At 45.9% G+C, this 23,758-nt stretch overlaps 1 protein-coding gene across 1 annotated transcript; it reads left to right on the forward strand.

Moving 5' to 3' along the window:
* The first annotated feature begins 139 nt into the window (after positions 1-139).
* On the forward strand, positions 140-21,761 carry rbbp6 (retinoblastoma binding protein 6). The gene is made up of 18 exons (XM_083676513.1): positions 140-790; positions 1,937-2,036; positions 4,174-4,213; positions 6,829-6,876; positions 10,050-10,138; positions 10,347-10,443; positions 10,661-10,800; positions 10,950-11,122; positions 11,571-11,674; positions 12,108-12,436; positions 12,730-12,811; positions 13,048-13,108; positions 13,323-13,380; positions 13,526-13,909; positions 14,725-14,877; positions 15,203-17,728; positions 18,422-18,569; positions 18,745-21,761. The coding sequence occupies exons 1-18, from the start codon at positions 625-627 to the stop codon at positions 20,719-20,721; spliced, it is 6,675 nt and encodes a 2,224-aa protein (XP_083532639.1). The 5' UTR covers positions 140-624; the 3' UTR covers positions 20,722-21,761.
* The last annotated feature ends 1,997 nt before the right edge of the window (positions 21,762-23,758 follow it).

The following is a 23,758-nucleotide window of genomic DNA, read 5'->3' on the forward strand; positions in this document are numbered from 1 at the left end:
CAACTACTTTCGACCACCTGTCTCAGATTGCATCATAAGTCGACTGCGCAAGGGCGATTGACGTTCTGAACGTTACCCTTTGGAAAGCCCGATCATATGACAGGTCGTTTTCTAGTCGTTGTGGTGACCGACACAGCTGTCAACGAACCTTACTGCCTAGCAACTTTAAAATGGAGAGGAATAAAAAATGACTCTAGTTAATTGCATGGGCATTGTTTGAAATTCCATTGAATTGAAATACTGCGTTTTTGTCGGAGTGTCTATGCAATGTCGTCCTGTTATATTTGATAGTGTTAGCGAGCTAGCTTTTTGTTTTGTTGAAGCTAGCTAGCTAGCAGTGATGTCGAAGAGGCCATTTTAGAGTTGCTCCTTCGTTTTCTTTTTCAATTAGAACTCCAAGCCAGTTGTTCTTCCTTGGCTTCGGACTCTTTGCTGTTATTAGTTTGTATGTTGGAGTTAGGTTACCTGTGAAAAGGGAATAAGACCGAGAAGGGATATTCAGAATCAGTTGTTTGTTTCAGACTCTGCTGATTTAGCTAGCTAGATAGCTAGCTACACTTCCATGAGCTGCCAGCGTCTAATTGGTTTTCTTTCAGGGGAAATCTAGCTCGTTGCTTTTCCGACATGTCTTGTGTGCATTATAAATTCTCATCCAAACTCCAGTATGATACTGTCACTTTCGATGGCCTCAACATTACGTTGAGTGACCTGAAGAGACAGATCATGGGCCGAGAGAGACTGAGGGCAGCCGACTGCGACTTGCAGATCACCAACGCCCAAACTAAAGAAGGTAAGATGGATTTAATGATCTCTTGTTTAAGTGGGAATCTGAATATAACGATGGAAACTAAGTGGCTAAGCTGTCAAACTGCAGATACTTCACTATCAGGACAGGACAACTAGCTAGTGGTGGCTAAGCTAGTCAGTTGATGCTAGCTGGCCCAGACGCGGGTTAGATGGCTTGGCTACTGAACAGTATAGCAGCATCCAAATACATAGTTTAAGCAACGTATGCATTTTGAACTTGTTGCCTTATCATTGTCTTTTTCCATCGTCGGTCATTCTGATTAAATAACGTTAACTAGCGTCTGTTTAACAAACACGTGGGTTTGACAGCAGTGCTGACATAGCAAGCTAGCTTAACCAGAATGATGACAGCCTGGGGTTAGTTAGCTACTTGTTCGGATCACGTCACTGTCTGAACATACTTGCACAGTCAGCGAAGTTAATCTGTAGTTTTCAGCAAATCCCACAAGATGTGTAACTATGTTGTCATGTAAACCTAATAGAGGACTGCTGTCATTTGCAGGGGAGCCATTTAGCTAACTCCTGTAGTTGGCTAGCATGATAATGTTAGTTAAAGGGGCCAACAAGAACTTTGAAGAATGGGATCCATTTTGAACGAAGCCAACGGCCATAGCAAAGTCTCTTTTCTAATACTATAGAATATCTCTAATATTGTAAGTAGATAGACAATGTATCTGGAGAGTTCCATCACTTTGGAATGGCATACACTCACTCAGTAAGATATTATAAATAAAAGATTTGGCAAGTTAAAAGGTATCGTGCTTTGACATACCAACTTCGACACCACCCTCAAATCCATGTATTCAACCCCTGCTCAGTAATTAGCTGGGCTACATCCTCATTACCCTTCACAATCGTCTAGGAAGAGCTTATTTGCATTTAATATAATGGAAAGGGTTGTCTTCAATGGTAAGTTTGTATCTAGTAGTATCGGCTCATTGTAATGAATGGAATGAGCAAGGGCTCAAACAAGGAATTTCTGATTCTGTTCCATGCATTACAATGAGCCCATCCTCCAGTTTCCACCTCCACCATCCTCCCTCCTGAGTGATATGCAATGAAATAGAACAGTTTCAATTGTTTTGAATGGCCAGTAACAGATCAGTAATTGTTCTCTCTTCATTCCCAGAATACACTGACGACACGGCCCTCATTCCCAAGAACTCGTCTGTCATCATCAGGAGAATACCTTTGGGCGGAGTCAAGGCGACAAGCAAATCATACAACATGTAAGTGCCACACTTCCAGAGTTCTTGGTGTCTAGTCCATCTTCAAGGCAGATTTTTCTCTATACCTATCATGTTTATGCTACAGAGTGAATTGAATGTATTTGATGATTTAAAGTAGTCTTCTGATGGATGCATGAGATGGGCAGGATTTCAAAAGGTTGGCTCGGCGTGGCACACCTCAAATACAAACAGCTCTTATGTTGGCGCTGCCACACGGAGACGCAACGTGCCGTGCGCGGATGACGTGGGTGGCAGAATTGACTCGAATGGAAGCTAATTAGTTATGTTTTACAACGTTTGCGCTCTGCATGTAATGAATGTGGGGCTGGTTTAACACCTGGTGTAGGATCAACTGAGATGCAGCATGTTTTTTTTTTTTGGGAGGGTTTTTTCTTTTTTCTTTAGAGAAGTGAGAAATTCCATTGATGACTCTTAACTCAGTTTTGGTACCATAGAAAATGTCAGTTAGTCAGATGAACCGCAACACTCCACCACCTGTACTGCTGCCACATCTGGTTGCATACGCTCACATGGAAGGGGGTGGATGGGGGGCGGGGGTTCATATGCTGAAGGTGGAGTGGGGGTGGTGGGAAGGCTACATACACTTGTTGTATGCTGAAGGGGAGGTTACATACACTCATGGGGGGGGGGGGGGGGGGGGGGGGGGGTCGTAGGGTTCTAGGAGAAACATGCCTATCAGCATTCAGTTTCCCCGTACACAACCATCCACCCCCAACCCCACCACACCCCACCCCCCCTCCCCTCCCTCCACCCTTCCATAGTTCCCCCAGTGAACTAATTCCATTTCCACCGCTGCATACGCCCTCACTATAGTCAATACCAGATAGTAGTGCGAGGCAGTTCTGACTCCTCTGCTTCTGATGTTGCAGCAACATGCTGATGGAAGAGAAGGCCGATGTGATGTTCTCCGTCTGGCAGGGCTGCTCTTACTGTAGTGAACTGTACTTTGGGTTCTTTCCCTCTTATTAGAAAGTGCTGTGTGTCTCTGTGTTGTAGGCCTAAAAGCTGTTTTAGACATTTAGGTATTTCAGGCTTTGACAAGTCTTGACTCCTGTCTACCCAGAGACAGCCTCCTAATGCTGAGTGTCTGTCTACAACTGTCCATCAAATCAAAGTTTATTTCTCATATGCATAGGATACAGCTGTAAACGTACAATGAAATGCTTATTACAAGCTACCTCTCAACAGTGCAGTGTGTGTATATATAGATATAGATGGATGGATGGATAGATAGGAATAGAATAATAACAATACACAATATACTTGTGATAGTGTAACCTTGGGTGGAATATATGTATATATATATATATATATATATATATATATCTATATATATATATATATACACACACACACACACACACACACACACACACACATACAGATAAATAGTAATACATAAAATATCATATCTGTATATTACAGATATGAAGTCTGTTGTGTTTGTCTGTCTTGGGTGTTGACACACATCCAAAGTTGTCACAGGAGCAGTAAATAGAAGTGGGTGTTGATGTCACTAACCTGCAATATCATGACCTCCTTCTAGTTGTTGTGCTTTGTAATAAACTGGGCTGGGAGTTTCCTGAAGGCTTTGTAACAATAAGATCATATTTCAATTTTCAACCCTAGCTTACAGTGGACTTTTTATGGTCTTAGTGGGACAGTGCTTTAGGGAAACGCACCCCCATTTTGTAAATGTAGATGAGTTGTGTGGAATCTCAAACTGTTTTGACTGAAGGGAGTTAACCCCTTACTTAGTCTTTGGTCCGAAGAAATCAGAGGACGGGCTCATTGTAATGCATGGAACGGAATAAGGAATTGTATCAAACATGGAATGGAATGAGGATGACGCCATCCCTCATTCCATTCCATGCATTACAATGAACCGATCCGTCCTCCGATTTCTACCCCCACCAGCCTCCCCATCAACACATGCGTTTGATGGAAAATACCTGCAGGCTGCTTTTAGGCCTCAATCTGTTTCTGTTGTTGGCCAAAGAGTCAAGTCGTAGCTTGCCCTTGCTGGTCCCTGGATCAACAGCCGTTGAGAAACCCTCACTCAGTCGAGACGCGTGACGTGAAGTTAACCCCTTGTCTGTTTCCATTTGTGTTTCAGCGATCGTTCGGACCACCACTCCGCAGGACTCTCCAAAGCAGTATGTAACCAAACCCCCCGCTCCCGCACTAAAACACACACTGCAAAACATTCCATTGCTCTTGAACATATACATGCGCTAAATGTTCTGTTACCGTCAAACATTTTGTTCTTCGATTCTTAAACACCATGCCGAGATGCTAAGTTAGCATTTGGCTGTAGTCCAATGTAACATTTAGAACGTTTGTTTTTTAAAACGAAAATGATGGGTTCCGTCGCTGTTTTGTTTTTTTTGCACTTGATTCAAACTGTGTGACGTGGTGTAACGTGGGCATGCCGGGGCACTGTGGGGTATTTCACATTGAAATTGAACCGGGGTCGAAAATATGAATCTGTTCTCCAGATTTGTGTTGGTGTGTGTATGATCAAACATTTTGGGCTGCTTCGTTGGAAGGAGTGATGATGTGTTCAGCTTTCTTTGAATAATTATACAGCTATAAAAGTTTTGTTTGATGTTTTCTGTGATGTTTTCTTTTTTTTTCTTTTTTTTTTTATTAATAAAAAACGTTTTGAGTTATGGCTTTAATTTTCCCCTATAGTGTCTGTTTGAGAGACAGACAGACAGACAGAGAGACAGACAGACAGACAGAGAGAGAGACTGTGTGTGTGTGTGCGCACGTACGTGTGTGTGTGTGAAAGAGATAAGTGAATGAATAATGCTGAAACAACTGAAAAGTTGCACCATCTGATGTAGATTAGGTATTAGGGCTAGATAATACCACAGTATTTTGACTATGTAGAAGCACTCCAGCAATGAAGCCAACTTTAATCATCCCTTTCAGATAATATGAATTTGAATTCTGTGTGAGACAATGGCTTAGTTTAGTCAGCAAGCTGTCTCAAGCCTCAATTCTTCAGGCTAAGACTAATTTTGATTATAGTAGATTCAGAATTGTTTCAGGATGAGAACCAGGATCATTGAATATCACAGCTTTTACATTCTAAATCTCACTTTTTTTTTGTAAGCATTTTTTTATTTAAGACATACACAGTTACAATAGCGGTTTAAATTGCACTTTTTTTTTTTTTTTTTTATAATTGTCTGTTTATTTTCTCTAGAGTGACAATGGGGGCCTTTTTTTCATTTTCCATCTGAAATGTAATAACTAAGCTTATCTTTTAATTTACAGTTGCAGATATGGCATGTTGAATTGATTGTGTAGACTGTTCACTCAGAACATCCAGTCTCTCTCTCCTCTGTATGAAGCAAACCACTAACCATTTTTAACCAATAAAACATGTGTATGTGTTTTATAAACACCTGTTTGTATTTGTGTTCACTTTTAAGAAAGGTAAATACTAATTCCCAAATCGACCCCTGACCCCAACCCCCTATCTATCAGATCCTTGTGTGGGTCTGAAGGGTTGAGTAGGTACAGCCTATTAAAGCAATGCACTGTGGTAATTGGCTCCACCTGGTTCTCGGAATTGGCCAGGTGTCATTTTGGCTCTCCTGTTTACCTATCCAGTCATTTCATATCCACGCTAGGGGCCAGTGGTCGGTTTGGGATTGAGAATAGTCTCTTTTACCTACTGTAGGCATACACAGAAGCCTATATCCAATACTGTTAATAATAAATATTATTAAAGTAATATTTAGATGGCTCTCATTATTAGATGATTGATATAGTGTTTGTCAGTATACAGTAGGGAAAGGTTAATGACGACAACAGCAACAATATCCTCGATACATTTACTAAATGTAATTAATGTGTTAATGTGTCTGACCGTGCATAGGCGCCTGACCCATAGGGCAAATGAGGCAACTGCCCCCCACTTTAAAATCAGGAGTATGTTTATGCCCTCCAACTATTTTGACCACATAACCACCATCGCCTACTAACTAATTTCATATTTCCTGAAAAGAAGTGTCATCAGACACTATTATAGTAATGTATACAGTAATATATTGTAATCGGTCTTTTCTAAATTAGCTACAGCAGCTGAGATTTAATATTACAGCGTTTTGGAAATCCACCGCCATAAAATGAATTGTTTTAACCGCTTGGAACTTCACCAACTGAAACGCTCCCGTGCGTGCGGAGGCCCAGAAATAATATCTACCACTCGTTGTAGAAATGTACGGACTTAAAAGCAGAGTACTACGCTGTCTGTATTCAGCCAGAGCAAACTGTAAAGACCATTTCTAATGGTGAACCAGAACCAGCCAGAATTAAAACTCCAAACGGGGAAAGCCTTCTTCAGAAGATCCGAGTCTTCAAGGCGACGCAAACGTGTTCAGAGCCTGTCGTCACCCTGCACTCTTGGATTCAGCTGAAATATTGGTAGCCTAAGATACAGCAGATGTCTCTGTTGGTGTCTGGTTGTATTGTGCCATGTGACCAAAATAAGTTAAAAACTAGCAGGGAAAAAAAATGCCCACCCCACACACACACATTAGGTGCTGATGGCCCCGTGACGAGGTCTCTACTGTTGTGTGTTTGTGTTTTATCTCTTCAATCTTCAACGTGTTACTTACTGACCTTTGACCTTCCAGTGATGTTTCTCCACAGGTTGTGAGATGGGTTGTCTGTCTGTCCGTCCGTCCCTGATGTTGTTGTTGTTATCTGTCTTGATCGACGTCAGTAAACTGATTTTGTCTCTTAATTCAAACAGATTGATGATCAGCATGGTGGATCTAGGTCTCTGGCCCAGCTCTCTAAGGTATAACCTCTCTCTCTCTCTCTCTCTCTCTCTGTGTTGAATGATGTTTAAATTACCACCTCTACTGCCTTGAAGAACACTGAGTTACACCATGGGGGCAGGGCTAATTCCTTTTCAATTCCATCAATTCAGGAAGTGTTTTGAAACTCCAAATCAAATCCCATCGCGTTTTATTTTTTTCAATGTCCAGTATGTGTACATTTTTTCAATTTATTATAAAATCATTGAGAATGTATGCCCTTTTTTCAATAACCTAAGTGGAATTCTATTCATTTTCGGAATTTTATGGAATTGAAAAGGAATTTGCCCCAACCCTGTACACAATGGGCTGGTTTCCCGGACACAGATTAAGACTAATCTTAGACTAAAAGTCATCTTCTATAGAGATTCTCCATGTGATCTAGTCCAGGACTAGGGTTGAACTGTGTCTGGGACACCGCCCCCAAGTCTTACAGTGCACCATAAACCTTGCAGGAGAGGCTGGTGGAGGTAGAAATCAGAGGACGGGCTCATTGTAATGCATGGAATGCAATGTGTGTTTGACACCATTCCTTATTCCATTCCATGCATTACAATGGGCCCGTCCTCCGATTTCTACCTCCACCAGCCTCCCCTGGTACCTTGTTTCAGTGTGGCACCTCACTCGTGAAGGATATGGTGGTTTACTTTTCACCTGGGTCTTTCAGTTCAGTGTTACAGTATGTACATGTATGAATGTTTGTGTGTTGTATTTACTCTCCTCCAATCTCTGCACTCTATCTGATATCAATGTATATACATGTGGTTTTACAGTTGCCTGATCACTTTCCAATGACACCCCTGTATGTATTAACGTCATCCATTTAGACTTTCATCATTGCTGTGCTCATTTGAAACAATACCTGGGGAATTCAGTGTTTCTGTTCAGTGTAAACTATAATGTAAATGTAAGGTTTTAAGCGAATCCCTATCTCTACTGTTTTATCACTTTATATATGATCAATGTAGCCAATGTTAACTTAATAGCTAATTAAGCCTACTCACTCTGTTTTAGTTTGATTAAAACTGATGGTGGTTTATTTTATGAATGATCATTGATGATTTATTGTGTTTTCTGTATGCATGTCCTGGCTCCTGTAAAGAGTAAGCCTGCTGCCCGTGTGTGTGTGTGTTCTCTCACACTCGTACACACACAATGACACACACACACACACACAGACAAACTGACATATACATGCACGCGCGCACACACTTGTATCCGGACCACACCACGTCCACGAAGAATGAAGCGCTCGCTTTTCCGTCAAAATACCTTTTTTTATCTGTTTTCTTTGTCTTTCTTCTTCAAGATTTGCAAGATGTTTTTTTTTTTTTTTCTTCCACATTCCATGGATTTTCACCCATGTTGCATCTCTTAGCAGATCTGTTTCCATCGCTCGTTATATAGAAGGACTTTACACTGATGTATTTACTTTACATTCTGTATAAAACAAGAAACATAACTGTACCTCACTCACCATGCTCCGTGACCCACAGCATTTGTTTGTGAAGGCAGAGATTCTTCCTTTTTTTTTTTTTTTTTTTATATAAAGTTGCATTGAACGACTCATCTTTAAGTTGTATTGAGTAGACTCATGGTGCACATTCAGAGTGCTTTAAACACTTTTGTATGTACCTATTTGTTAAATGGTTATTTTGTATTGGAATGGTACTGATTGTAAATGGATCGTATACCTGAATTTAAGCAAAATTGGTAAAAAAAAAAAGTCCCAATGCTGTAAAAAAACGGCTCATTCATTGAATTGATCAAAGTCTGCTTGTTCTCGAACGGTTTGCTGGGGTTGTTAGAGTGAGACAATGGAGCAGTCTTGTATGACCTGACTGTTTTGATTTTGTTTTGATTTCTTATATCAATAAAACTTGGCCAATGTGTACTAGACCCTGACCGTGAATGTGTGGGCTGCTCATGTACTCTTGCATGAAAACATACGCGTCATGATTCTCAGTGTGTTCATGTACTGTAGCTAGCTATATTCCCTGTACTGTAGCTAGCTATATTGATGTACTGTACTTAGCTATTCCCTATACTGTAGCTAGCTATCCCTATACTGTAGCTACCTGCTGTATATCCATGTCCTGCAGCTAGCTATATTCATGTACTGTAGTACCTTCTACTCTAGTAGGAAATGCCAATTCAGCTGTAACTTGAATTGCAGTAGTGGAATATTTCATTTTGATTGAATGAATTTGGTAAGGTAAAAAGCTAGAATCCAACTTGAAACACAAAAGCAAGCACACTATTCAAAACATTTGTGCAGATATCTGATCCACATTCACCTTGATTTGCACAAAAGTTTGAATTGTGAATGTGGGTGTGTGTTAGGATTCAGCCCAAAGTTATCCATATTCGTGTGTTATTGTAGTGATGGATGCTAAAATAGAAGGGCTGAACAACATCTTTATGTTAAAAAATTACTTCTCAGTACAATCAGACGACTGGTACGAACGAGGCCTACGAGACTGTCAACAGGGAGACACTTTTTCTGCCTCAAATGCTCTTAAACAAACAGTCATAAGGCGTTAGGCTCTGCCTGTCTCCCCCTCTGCTCTTGTTGACCTCCCCCTCCATGGCTTTTGCATTGATAGAGGAAGAAAATCACATCCACCCAGCCTCTCAAAGAGACAGGGTACGACTTGGCACTGTGTGTTCTAGGGTGGATGAACCAGAGTTGGGGGTAGAGCCCCTGAAAGGTTGACAAGCCAGACCAGGGTGTAGGAGATGCACATGTAGGAGTCTCACACACGCAATTCAACAGCATGCTACTCTTTACAGGACCAGGTTCATGTGATTGGTCCTGTCCAGAAACGAACCCGAAGCCCCTTGGCCCTAGACACTTGTGTAGATCAGAGAGGACACAGCAAGTTGGTGGCACACCAAGTGTCTAGAGACCTAAGGAGCTGGCTTGTTTCTGGACAAGGCCGATGTCAATGTCTCAGACTCTTGGTCTCCAAGGTTCTCCCCCCGCCCCCCCAATCTCTATCCTGCTCTCACCTTATGACCCCCCCTCCCTCTCTCTCTCTCTCTCTCTCTCTCTCTCTGTCGTGCCTGTAAACATGCTTTCGTCTATCTAACTCTCCTTTGTTGTGTGTGTGTGTGTGTGTGTGTGTGAACCTCCTCTCCCCCTACCGCACAGACGGCTAACCTGGCGGAGGCTGACGCTTCGGAGGAGGACAAGATCAGAGCCATGATGTCCCAGTCCAACCATGACTACGACCCCATCCAGTGAGTATGAGAGAAGACCCTGACCCTAACATCTACCCCCTAGACCCCATCCAGTGACTATTAGGGCAGCCCAACCCTTAGCACTTACCCCTTGTGGCACTTGCGTAGATCAGAAAAGGTTGGATAGGTTTTAGGCAGTAGTATTCCACCTAGCTAATACCGACCTAGTCCTTATATGTTGGATGTTCTTGTGTGTTTGTCTGAGCAGTTATATGAAGAAGCTGACGGGCCCCCCACCTCCCAACTACACCTGCTACCGCTGTGGCAAGAACGGACATTACATCAGAAACTGCCCCACCAATGGGGTGAGAGGACACATCTTTGGAACTCTGAATCTCTTCTGTAGCATTTCTAGAGTAGAGTTTTGTGCTGTTGGCGTTGTTGCCAAAATGTGAGCACTGTTGTTTCTGAGTGTTTCGGTTTTTTTAAATGTTCATTATGACATGATGACGCACAACCCAGAGGAGAGAGCTGTTGAGTCCAAACATGTAAATGTATGTGTGTGTGTGGTTGTGCCAGCAGGATAAAAGCTTTGAGGCGCCTCAGAGGATAAAGAAGAGTACAGGCATCCCTCGTTCTTTCATGACAGAGGTGGATGACCCCACTATGAAGGGAGCCATGCTGACCAACACTGGGAGATACGCCATCCCTACTATAGACGCGTGAGTCACCTCTAACCTAGGCATACAGGGGGGTGTGTGTGTGTGCGAGCGTCTTAAGTATCTGGGTGTGTGTGTAAAGTATAAAACCCATAGATCTTAACTGTGTACATCTGTCCAACCCACACCCACCCACCCCTCCCTCCCTCCAGTGAAGCCTACGCCATTGGTAAGAAGGAGAAGCCCCCCTTCCTGCCCCGTGATACGTCGTCCTCTGAGGAGGACGTGGACCCGGTCCCTGACGAGCTGCTGTGTCTCCTCTGTAAAGACCTGATGACGGACGCCGTGGTCATCCCCTGCTGCGGCAACAGCTACTGTGACGACTGTGAGTCTATCCACAGGGATTCAGATCTAACACGAGTCCCAACCACACAACAGCTACTGTGACGACTGTAAGTCCACGGAGATCCACAGGGATTCAGATCTAACACGAGTCCCAACCACACAACAGCTACTGTGAGTCTATCCACATAGATAGAGGTCTGATATCAGTCCCATCCACACACATACGGATCAGGTACATTACATCTGGACCCAGTGTTTTAAAACAGAATGAATGATTCTATCCAGGATCAGGTCGAGCTGGCTGATTCCCCCTATCCAACTCAAAACCTGCCAGATAGGTCTGATCCTGGGTTGGCAAAAAAAAAGAATCCGGATCATTTTGATCTAGATCTGGACCCAGATCTTTCTAGATGTAACGTACCTGTGATGTACCTGATCTGTTTGTTTTACCAGCGGTATTCTATCCTAACGGATCTTCTCCTCCTCAGGTATCCGGACGTCCCTGCTGGAGTCGGAGGAACACGTGTGTCCCACCTGCAGCCAATCAGATGTCTCGCCTGATGCCCTCATAGCCAATAAGTTCCTGCGCCAGGTAACCCCTCCTCCTCTGTCTGACGCCCCCTAACCCCTAGCCTGTATCCCCTAACCCCTAACCCCTCGCCCCTTAGATCCTACCCCCTAACCCCTAGTGCCTAGCCCCTAACCTGTAGACCCTTAGCTCTTTACTGATCTGAATACATCTGATAGGGTAGGTCAGAGTGTTCTATTCTTCATTCCATTTCCTATTGGCCAATGCCAAATAGTTCCTTTACATTGTACTGTACCAACGGAGCATGTTGCCAGCGGTTGTTAGTCCAATACAAATTTAAAAAAAATCTATATTCGCTAAATCAGGAAGTTATATGGAACTATTCGAAGCTGAAATGAAGCCCAACTCTGCTGTCTGTATCTCTTGTCTCTGTCCCTAGAGGAAAGTCTCATCATAGTGACTGACTAGAAACTATACGGTCTCTCTCTCTCTCTAGGCGGTGAACAACTTCAAAAATGAAACGGGCTACACCAAGAGGATGAAGGGGGCATCCCAAACTTCCACTGACCCCACCTCTAACCCTACTACCACCACACCCGCCCCCCCTCCTCAGTCCCGCCCACCACGCCCCTACCAGCCAACCAGGAGCCAGCAGGACCCTCTCATGCCCCGCCCCCCGGCTGCAGACACCCCGCCCTTGGCCCAGCAGCAGCAGCTTGCAGGCACGCCTCCCACGGTCGGGAATGTGGCTACAGGCTCCTCCCACAGCACGCCTGTTCCCTCCCCCCAGCACCTGGCCAATCACGAGGAGCCGTTGATAAGCAAGTAAGCCCAAGAGAGAAAGAGAGAGAAAAAACACACACTGCACAAAACTTGTGTCCAAGCTTGTGTAGAAAGCTCCATAGGATACTGTAAATACAGCTATTTTAGTTGTTGGAAAAATAAATCTTCTAATCTGCACAGTAGTGCACACTGTTTCAGTTTCTGGGACGATGGGGAAAGCGAAATAAGGAGGAATTCCATTTTCATGTCAGTTTTGTTGACGTTTGTTGGCCGGTCTCCAGTGAAGTTCTGCTTTACCAGCTCGTTGATGGAGTTCTGTTTTGTTTCATTTACAGAGACCCTGAGAGTGTAATGCTCCCATCCCAGCCTCCACTGCTCACAGGTGACCCCTCTCTCCCCATGCCTCTCATCCCAAAGGTGAGCATACACGCACACGCACACACACACACACACACACACACACACGCACGCACCCCTCTTATCATTTAAAATTCATGTTACATTTTTGGTGGTGTTATATTGAATTAGAATAATTATTATACTGTGTTCATTGAATGAATTCAGCATCAAAAACGTATCTGTATGAGATTAAGAATGCACAGGGTCGATGTTTCTATGCCGTGTGTGTTAACATGTCCATGTGTTGTGTGCAGGGCTACCATGTTTCAGTGCTGGGCCAGCCTCTGTCTCTGAACCACCCCCTACATCACACAGGTGAGATTGAACCCTCCCTCTAACCCATCCTCTAACACTCCTATGGCTCTTGCAGATAGGAAAGACATGTTTAGATGTTAGCGATGTTTCTTAGACTCTTAAGGGCCGATTTCATAGGACACAGATTAAGCCAAGTCCCGGACTAAATCACACTTTCAGTGGAGACTCCAGGATTAATCTGTGTCCTGAAACAGTATTTATTCTGACCCCTCAGGCCCGCCCCCGAGACATAACCCACCCAGACACTCTGGAGGACACCCCAACTGGGAGGGGTAAGTGTGTGTGTCTGTGTCTGTGTGTCGGTCTGTGTGTGTGTGTGTGTGTGTGTGTGTGTGTGTGTGCCAACATTTGAAGTTTACCGTGCTCTCTGACTCTTTGCCACACCTCACTGACATCACTTCCTCTTGCTCTCTCCAGCCCCTCCAGCCGTGGCAGGGCCCACAACGACCGCCCCCCTCGCTCTCACCCCCCTCCCCCCCAGCCCCCACATCCCTCCGGGCCTCCTCCTCTCTTCAACCCCCCCTCCCTCTTCTCCTCCCCCCAGCACCCCCTCCCCCAGCCCCCTGTGGTCGGCCCACCCCCGTTCCCCCCTCTCGGATACCCTCCAGGACAACCACCCCCGCCTAGTTACCCCGTCCCCCCTCCCGGCTACCCCCCTGCCACTGCTGGAGTCCCAGCCCCTCCCTGGGCGCCCCCCAACACCCAGCCCCAGCTCCCCAACGCCCCCGTCCCTCCCCTCTCCTCTGCTCCCTTCCTCTCCAAAGACGAGTTCTACAGACAACAGAGGAGGCTGAAGGATGAGTGAGGACACCTTTTATTTTTATCAATCAATACAATTATCAATGAATTATTCCCCCTGTATTCTTACCCAGGCACTTGTGTAGATCTGAGAGGATTGGGTAGGTGTAAGCCATATGATAGTCGACTCCATCTTGCCCTCAGATAAGCCAGGTGTCATTTTTTCAACATAATGTTACATCTATCAAGTCTGCTCAGATCTACAGATGTTGCTCAACCTCTATTTAATCCTCTATTTATCCTTTTTACTGTATTTATTTGACCACTCCTTTGAACATCGATGGAATTAGTGTCTTTGATCTGGGTGGATCTTTTTTTTATGCAGGTGCTTAGGGGGTCGATTTTGAGATTCAGACAGTCTCACCCATGATGAACAAACATACTCATCAACACTTAACATTGTCTCTCTCACTCTTATTCACATGTCTCGTCATGGTTGTAAGCCTTGACTATGGGCAGATGAGCTAAACCCCTCCCTAGGCACACAATGGGCCAGATTCACAGACAAGGCTTAAGCCAAGTCCTGAACTAATTCACACTTTCAATGGCAAATTACCACTGAGGATGCTTTTTAGTCTAGGACTAGGCTTAAGCCTTGTCTGTGAAACCGGCCCTATGATTCTCTAAACTAAACCCCTCCCTGGACACACTATAATTCTCTAAACTAAACCCCTCCCTGGACACACTATGATTCTCTAAACTAAAAACCTCCCAAGACACACTATGATTCTCCTGTTGAGTTGTGATGACGTTCTCTTTGTCTGCTGCTGTTTTTAAATGGTCCAGTCTTCCCTCTCTCCTCCTTTTCCTGTCTTCAGTAGTCCCCACCGGCGCTTCGGAACCGGTGGTGGAGGCGGAGCCAGAGGCGGAGCCAGGGAGAAGTCCAAGCTGGATGAGTTCACCAACGACTTCGCCAAAGAGCTGCTGGAGTATAGAAAGATGCAGAAGGAGAGGAGACGCTCATACTCCAGGTGAGTGAGCCACGTACAGTACTCACACAATACTCATACAAAACAATACTCATACAATACTCATAGAATACTAGTACACTACAATACTCACACAATACTCATACAATACAGTACTTGTACAATACTCACAATACTCATACAATACAGTACTTGTACAATACTCAAACAAAACAATACTCATGCAATACAATACTCATACAAAACAAAACTCAGACATTACTCTATACTGTTGTGTATCAACTTTTGAAATGAACATAATTTCCTCATGTTTGGTGTTACTTACAATAGCAAAAACCTTCTCTCTCTTCATTGTCCCCCTCTGCAGGTCCAAGTCTCCCTACAGGGGATCTTCCTACAGTGGCTCCTCCTATTCCAAGTCCCGTTCCCGTTCCCGTTCCTACTCCAGTCGATCCAGATCCCGTTCCAGATCCCGTTCCAGATCCAGGTCTTACTCGCGCTCACCGTACCCCCGCCGCCCCGCCCGACCACGTGCCTACCGCTCGCGCTCTCGCTCCCGTTCCCATGGGTACCACCGCTCGCGTTCGCGCTCCCCGCCACCCTACCGTGGCCGGGACGGGGCGGGAGGAGGAGGGGGCGGCGGTGGCGGCGGCTACCGGTCACGCTCCAGATCACCAGGACTGGGGGGTTACCGGAACCACAGCCCTCCACCCCCCTCCTCGAAGAAACCGGGCCCTTCCGAACGGCCCCAGCCTGAGGGAGAACGCAAATACCTGGGACGGGAGCGAGACCGGGAGCGTTACCGGGAGAAGGAGCCAATGCCTTACGAGCCCAAAGCTGCCTACTATGGCCGGGGTAACGACCCCAGGGGTCCGGACCCCAGCGACCCCTACGAGAGGGAGAGGTACCGGCAGTGGGAGAGAGAGTACAGGGAGTGGTACGACAAATACTTCAAGAGCTACAGCTCCGCCCACCTCCCCCCAGTCAACCCCCCTCCTCACAGAGGCCGGCCCGCCCCCTCCCCAGGGGGACGAGACCCCTACAGCCCCCCCTCGGACCGCTACCCACCGCCCCGACATCCCCGTGACAGAGACACCTCCCCCCGAAACTCCCCCTTCAGCCGAGGAACGAGGCGAGAGGACTACCCCCCTCCCCTCTCCTCCCAGAGCCTTGTCCCGCCTTCCAGAGGGAGGAACCAGCCAATGACATACCAGGAGAAGTGTGCTGATAAGTACGAGCACCTGTCAATGTCCCGGCCGACCAGTAAGGAACCTCTGCTGAAGGGACCTGGTAAAGAAGCGACTGTTGGCACAGCGACTGTTACCACGGCGACTGCTGTGACTTCTGACCTCAAGGCACTTAAACACAGGAAGCAGAAGAAGAGGAGAAAAGGGGAGGAGGGGAGAGAGGGAGGAGAGTCATCGTCCTTTAGTGCATCTGATTCCACGGACGACGCTCGGAAGGAGGAGAGGAAAAGAGCGGCCGCTCCGATTGGCTCCAGCAGCCGCGATGACTCCACACCCGTACGGGACGAGCCAATGGACAGCGACGACTTGGCCTTAGTCCCGCCTCCCCACAAACCCGATAGGCCGGCCTCGGAAAGGGACAGGAAGGAGAAGAGGGAGAAAGGGAAGAGTGACAAGGCCAAGCACCAACCCGACGGCAGCGCCACGAGGAAAGACTCCTCGTCCAGGAGCTGCAAGACCTCAAGAGAGAGGGATGCAGAGACGGACCAAGACAAGTCCACCCTGGTAGAGACAGACCGCCGGCGGACCACGCCGGATGAGCCCACAGTCAAACGGGTCAAGGAAGAGTCTCTGTCTCTGAAACTGAACCCATCTGAGCCAGCATGGAGCCAGAGAGAGGAACAACCACAACCCCCTGTTTCCCTTACAGCAGCTCCCAGTCTAACCTCCACAGAGCCGGACTCAGATCAGCCCAGTCCAGCCAGACTTGATCCAGTCCAGCTCAAGCTAGCTAGACCCGACCTACACCAGCTGAAACCATCGAGATTTGACCTAGACCAGGCCAGACCATCTAGATTCAATCCAGATCAGTTCAAACCAGCCAGACTTGACCCAGACCAGGGCAAAACATTTAGACCCGAACCAGACCAGGCCAGATCCGCCAGACTTGATTCAGACCAGCTCAAACAAGCTAAACTTGATCTAGACCAAGCCAGACCAGCCAGACTTGACCCAGACCAGGCCAGACCAGGTAGACCCGATCTAGACCAGTTCAAATCAGCCAGACTTGACCCAGACCAGGCCAGATCAGCCAGACTTGACCCGGACCAGGCCAGATCAACCAAGGATGGTCAGAGGTGTAAGGGAGATCCAGCAGCCAGGCAGGATAGGGGCTCTGGGAGGGAGGACAAGCCCAGGAGAGAGGAAGACAGGGCAGGTAGAGCCCAGGAGAGACCCCCTGGCAAAGCCCTGGAGGTCAAACCTGAGAAGAAGAGAAGGAAAGAAGAGAAGGAGAGAAAAGAGGAGAGGGGTGTGTCGGATAAGGAGCTTGATGCGCCCCAGATCAAGTCCCCAAAAGTTGAGCTCTCTGAGACTGCAGCCAAGGGGTCCCCAAAACTGGATGGACAGAAAGAGAAGGAGAAGGAGAGGGAGAGGGGAACCATAAGGCCTCTGATGGACAGAGGGATGATGGAGAGAGAAATGAAGGGAGAGCCTCAGAGGAAGATCAAGATGAACAGAGAGGTGGGCAGGAGGGCAGGCGGAGGAGAGGGTCCTGCAGCTGGAGTGGGTGTGGTTATGGGCATGGCTGGAACAGAGCCAGTGAATCAGAGCAGCTTGATGAAGGGAAAAGCAGAGCGGAGCAAAGCCAAGAGCCGCCGCAAGGTCCTAGTGCCTGACGGGTCCGGGGCTATAGTAGACTACACCAGGTGAGACATTAGAGAAAGTCATGATTATTATTATTATTATTATTATTAAATGTATTTATTTATAAATGTATGAATGTAGTTGTATAGGACCTTTGATGCTTAAAATGTAGCCCAAACTGCCTCATAATGAGTACTAAGGATCGTAGAAATACGTTACGACTGAAATACAATTTGAGCTGTAAAAATGAATAATAATAATGCTTTAGTTGACAACTGATTTTTTGGAAAAAAAAATTATGGGGTTTCTTTATATAAGACCAGGGACAAGAAGATAAAGCTATAGTGAGTGACAAAAGTGTGTTTTACAAGAGTGTTCTACCAAGCAAGCTCCGTTCAAGCGATTAGTACCTTTTTGTCATAATCGATACGAATGGCAATTCACACCATTGATTTGGAGGCCACTGTTAACCTAAAAAAGTACCCTATTACTCCTCCACTCATTGTTTACACGTTGGGTTTCTTATCTAGAAATCTTTAGAAAATCTCGTACCACCTCAATTGAAAGGCGAACATTCAACATTTTTCGCCTTATTTTTCATATCAGATGTATCATTTATCCAGTGATGGCCCTAATTGAAATATATTATCATACAGCACTAACCATTGTGATGCTTTCAAATGGTACTTTGTGATGTGGAATAGAGAACAGAGTGGCGTTGTCTGATCTCCTGTGTTGGGTTGTGTGTAATGCAGCACCAGCTCCACCGGGGGCAGTCCTGTGCGTCGAGGCGGTGTGGGCGCAGAGGAGCGTCTGGAGCAGAGGAAGACTGTGGTGAAAACCCTTGAGGAGTACACCAACGACAGCTCCACACCCGCTGAGGACGAGATCGTTCTCATACAGGTCACACACACACACACACACACACACACAGTGTAGGACACACATATATGCATGCATGCACACACACACACACACACAAACAGTGTAGGACACAAGTGTGCACACACACACAATGTGTACAAAATATACATCGAATTGGAAAAATTAACCAATGTTCTCCTCTTTTCTCATCCAGGTCCCTCGCTCCAAGTGGGAGAAGGAGGACTATGAATCAGAGGAAGAGGAGGGAGGGGTCAAAGTTGAGCCCAGGCCCCTGGTGGCCCCCCCTGTCCCTCTTGTCCCTCCCGGCCACCCCACCCCTGCGACATCAGAGAGCTCCGCCGGAAGAGACAGGGACAGAGAGAAAGACAGAGAGCGGGAGAGAGAGAGAGATCGGGAGAGGGAGAAGGAGAGAGCGAGGGAGAGGGAACGGGAGAAAGAGCGGGACAGGGAGAAAGAGAGAGACTCCCCCCATCCCCAGCCGGAGAGAACACTTACCCCCTCTAGTGGCAGAGGCAGCCAGCCTGATGCCAAAGGCTCCCAAGAACACTCCCCCACTGAGAAAGAGAGACAGGTAGAGAGGGAGAAAGAGAAAGAGAGGGACAAGGAGAGGGAGCGGGACAGGGAGAAGGAGAGGGACAGAGAGAAGGAGAGGGAGCGGGAACGGGCAAAAGATAGGAATAAAGAGAGGGAAAGAAATAAGGAGAGGGAACTGGGGGACAGAGAGAGGGGGAAAGAGAGAGAAAGAGAGAGGGAGCGCAGCAGTGCACCAGACAGAGAGACATTTGACAGACAGAGAAAGCCGCTCTCTTCTTCCTCCCACCCCCCCGAGCGAGAGAGGAGAGAGAGAGAACGGGAGAGGACTGGGGAGAGGGGGAGTGACCAGGGTAGTGAAAAAAGCTCCTCTTCTTCCTCCCATTCCTCATCTCGTGACCGACAGGCCGAACGCAAACACTCCGGCAGAGACCACAACTCGAATGCTGCCGCTGACCGCAAACAGCCTGACCACAGACCCAGAGACCAGAGAGACAAAAATGACCACAAACTCAAAGACAACATCGACTACAAACAGAGACAGAACATTGACCACAAACATAAAGACAACCTCGACCACAAACAGAGAGACTATCTTGACCACAAAGACCACAGGGCACCAGGCAGACCCCCCCTCAGCCGGCGTGACTCCCCCCATCCCCCCTCCAGGAGTCAGGGTCGGGAGCGAGACTTGAACCACTCTGATTCATCCAGGACCCAGGGAGGGTCTGAGCCGCCGAAGCCCAACGAGAGCAGCCCCGGCAGGGATACTACGCGGGACAGAGGCCCTCCTCTGGAGAAGCAGCCTAGGAGGGGGGTGTCGGAGGGAGAGGAACCCAGAGCTGAGCGCTCGGCATTGGAAAGAAATAACCAGCAGGGCAGCCGGGGAACCAGAGAGAAGGAGCACGAAATCCCACACCACCCAGACTCAACCCAACAGCTCCCCAGGCCGGACGGGGACCAGGCGGAGCCCCCCCGCACAGACAGGGAGAGGGATAAAGAGGTAGAAAGAGAGAGGGAGCACCCTAAAGTGCGACCGCCCTCCGTCAGGTCTGATCCTGTGAGAGAGACGGATGAGGCGGCGTTCGAACCCGACTACAGCGAGAGCGAGGGATCAGAGGAGGAGGGCAGGAGGGGAAGAGAGGGGGAGGACAGGGAGACGGAGCACGAGCAGGAGAGATGGGGGGAGGAGAGGAGAGAGGGCGAGAGAGAAGGGGCCAGCAGAAGGGAGAACAGGGGCAGGGAAGAGGAGGGAGAGATAGAGGCCGAGGGGGAGAAAGAGGTAGAGGAGGGGAGGGAGGGGGAGAGCAGTAGAAGCCGAAGCAGCAGTGTGTCGTCAGCCGGCAGCCAGGACAGCAAGAAAGACAGGAAGAAAAAGGACAAGAAGGAGAAGAAGAAACACAAGAAGCACAAGAAACACAAGAAGCATAAGAGACTGGCCTGCCCGGACTCTGAGGAGACGGACCTCAAGGCACAGAAACACAAACACAAAAAGAAGAAGGCCAAGAAAAACAAAGAGAAGGAGGAGACCGAGAGAGGGAAAGAGGACGAGGAGGTGGAGGAGGAGGGGGGAGGAGGAGGAGGGGGGAAAGAGGAGAAAGAAGTGGACGAAGACCAAACGGCTCAGGCGTTCGTATGAGACATTTCAGACGAAGCATCCGACATGTTTCAGTCCAGTTGTGTTTCCCAGTGCTGTCAGTGAGTGAACTGTTCAGCTGTTGAGAGATTCTAGCCTGTCGCTGCGCAGGGACGGAGAAGAAGACTACTGCTGGCCCTTCACTTTAGCTCTTCAAGCTGATTTGTTTTTTTTTTGCTGAGGATTTAATGCTGATGTATACACATGCTAGGCTAGTCTTAGCGCTTGGAAGAGTGGGTTTACTTGAATGATGGTTAGGACTTTTCTGTTGGTGTTTGAAAGAGTCTTACTTGATACCTTTCTTTCCCAGGTACTTTTGATGTGTTCGTACCACACGCATCGGCTAATACCATCGTTCATATCAGAATCCTTAAAGGGATAGTTCACCCAAATTACAAAATTGTACATAAATATTTAGTTCAGTGCCCAGATACACAGAAACCTACATGTGAATTAGTGTGTGTCCTTGTCCATAGACTCATTTCAGGGTAAGGAACCAAATATGTGATTTGTTATTTGGGTGCACTATCCCTTTAAGTGAAAGAACTTGTAAGGAAAGCACTTTAGAGATATGGAAATGAATGTGAAACGAATGTGACTTACCTGCAGTAGTACAAGTAAAGAACCTTATGTACTATAGTGTCTTCCCTACATCTTATGTTGGACCTGATTGAATTATTATTTTTATACAATTATGACAATATGTTGATATTGTTGCTCGAAGAACTGGATAGCGTTGCACTGGCATTTGGGGCACATTGGTATGATGGGTTTACATGCACTGCACTGTGAATATTTCTTCTTCTACCCTCTGTGTTTTTTGTTTTTATTTTGCAATGAATTATAATATTTAATTTAAATCTACCAGCTGACGGAAGAATACCAGAGGGAAATTGTTTTTTCTTGTTTTCAAGAAAATAAATTCTTTTTCAGCTAAATGTGATTTCGTCTCTCTGGTTTTCATTACGGTTATTAATAAACGTCCCTTTCCCAAACTCACACACTTAATAAACGTCCCGTTTTGCATTCCTGATGAGTTTAGACTACACATGAATCAAAATTTATGAAATTAATTAAATAAAAAAATATTTATAAACAAATAAAAAATTGTTTTCTTCCTTTTCTCTAGCACTGTGACTGCTTGTGGTACTTATTGTTATAGAAGTCTTACTTGCCATGATTGTGATGTATAGTTGATTCACTTGCTTTAGATAAACGTTGGCTAGATATTGTAAGTCGCTCAGGATAAGAGTGTCTGCTAAATTACTTAAATGTTAATGGTTGGGGCGCTTTGTGGCGTAGCACACTAATGCGCTTACCACGTAATCGCAAGGTTCCTGGTTCGACTCTGACCCTCGATCTATCTCGCATGTCATCCCTCCTCTCTCTCCCATCCTTCCTGTCAATCTCTACTGTATCTATCCCAATAAAGCAGAAATGCCCTAAAAAAAATATATGTTAATGGTGGGAAGTGGTACAGTATCACACAGTGATGTCATTGATAAGATACAATCACTTTGTTGTCCATTTTCATAGAAATTCATGTTGTGAAGTCAGCCTACAGTCCAAATACACAAAGTGGATACATAAAATCACTATAATACAACACTGTAAAGTGAGTATACCATGGCATATGCCATGCTCCGGGCCTCCATTTTGACCTATAACCCTGGCTGTAGAAATGAAGCTGGCCCCGCTCCTGTGGCTGGTGGAGGTAGAAATGGGAGGACATTACAATAAGTCCATCCACTGGTTTCTACCTCCAGCAGCCTCCCCTGGTGGCATGTGTACTAGCAGGAGAGATTGATCATTCCTAGATTAGCTTTGTTGTCCTGTAGAGCGTCTTTTAATCCACTAGAGGGCGTCTTCAGACCACCTCTTATTTGTTAGTGCTCCATTCATTTATAAACAATGTTGTTTGTCGCTCGTCCATAAGACTTCTGATGGCAAGCTTTGTTCGCGAGAAAGGACCCAAAACGCTCTCGCTGCATGCAGTCTGTCACCTTTTGACTTTTTCAATCACTGCCAAGATAACCATCCACTTTCTTACTGCCTGTAACCAGAAAGAAAGATATGAAGTCATTATGCAGTACTTTGAATATTGAAATCATCTGTTGTGTTTCTTGCTGAAGTCACGCAATATAAGAGATACTAACTACAACAAGAACCAGTGGAATTTGCATGGTGCCAACACAACCGAACGAGGTCTGACTTTCTCCTGGCATTTGATCATTTCTTTCTTTCTTTTTGAAAAAAGTTATAATAATATTTTTTGGAAAATGCTTTTTAGTGCTCTCATGTAGATTTTTTAAATGTAAAGGCATAATCTGGGATTTATTCTGCTGTTCAATACTCATTTAAATTCCCAAAGATGTTGTTTGTTTATATTACTTTAATAAATGCCTTATAAATTCCAAGACAGGTATACTTGTTTCACTTTTTTTCCAAAAACAAACAGTTTTTCAAACAGTTTTGAAATATGTACAGTATATATTTAAAACTACCTACCACCGTGCTAGATTCTATTAGTCAAACGTGTAAATCTGGGCTTTTCAGCAAAGTCAGGCACCCACACACGCACCCGCACCCGCACTTTTTTTATTATGATGACTAATGGATAGATGATTCATTTACTTAGACAAATGTATTTGTTGTAAATCGCTTTGGATAAAGGCGTCTGCTAAATGCTGTATATGTAATGTAATGTAAATGAGAAGAGTGTGTAAAATCACAGCTTCGTTAACAACTATTTGCATAGCATACAGATGGTACAGCAGGGTTCTTCATCATCAAGTACTTTTGTTTTTAGAGATTATATTTAAAGATATTACTCTTAAATTGCTGTGACACTGGCTTGATTGACAGCAGTGACAACATGGATTAACATGATACCCATTGGCTAATACAGTAACTGAAATTAATCGATAATTCATCCTGTCCATAACTATACTGTCCAACCCCAACAGTATACTGTAGTCTTTCAGATTGGAGCCACATTCAGGACGGCTAAATGGGATGCTTGGGACGGCCAGACTCTGAC

This window comes from Argentina silus, assembly GCF_951799395.1.
Source record: "Argentina silus genome assembly, chromosome: 9".
NCBI classification, from domain to species: domain Eukaryota; kingdom Metazoa; phylum Chordata; class Actinopteri; order Argentiniformes; family Argentinidae; genus Argentina; species Argentina silus.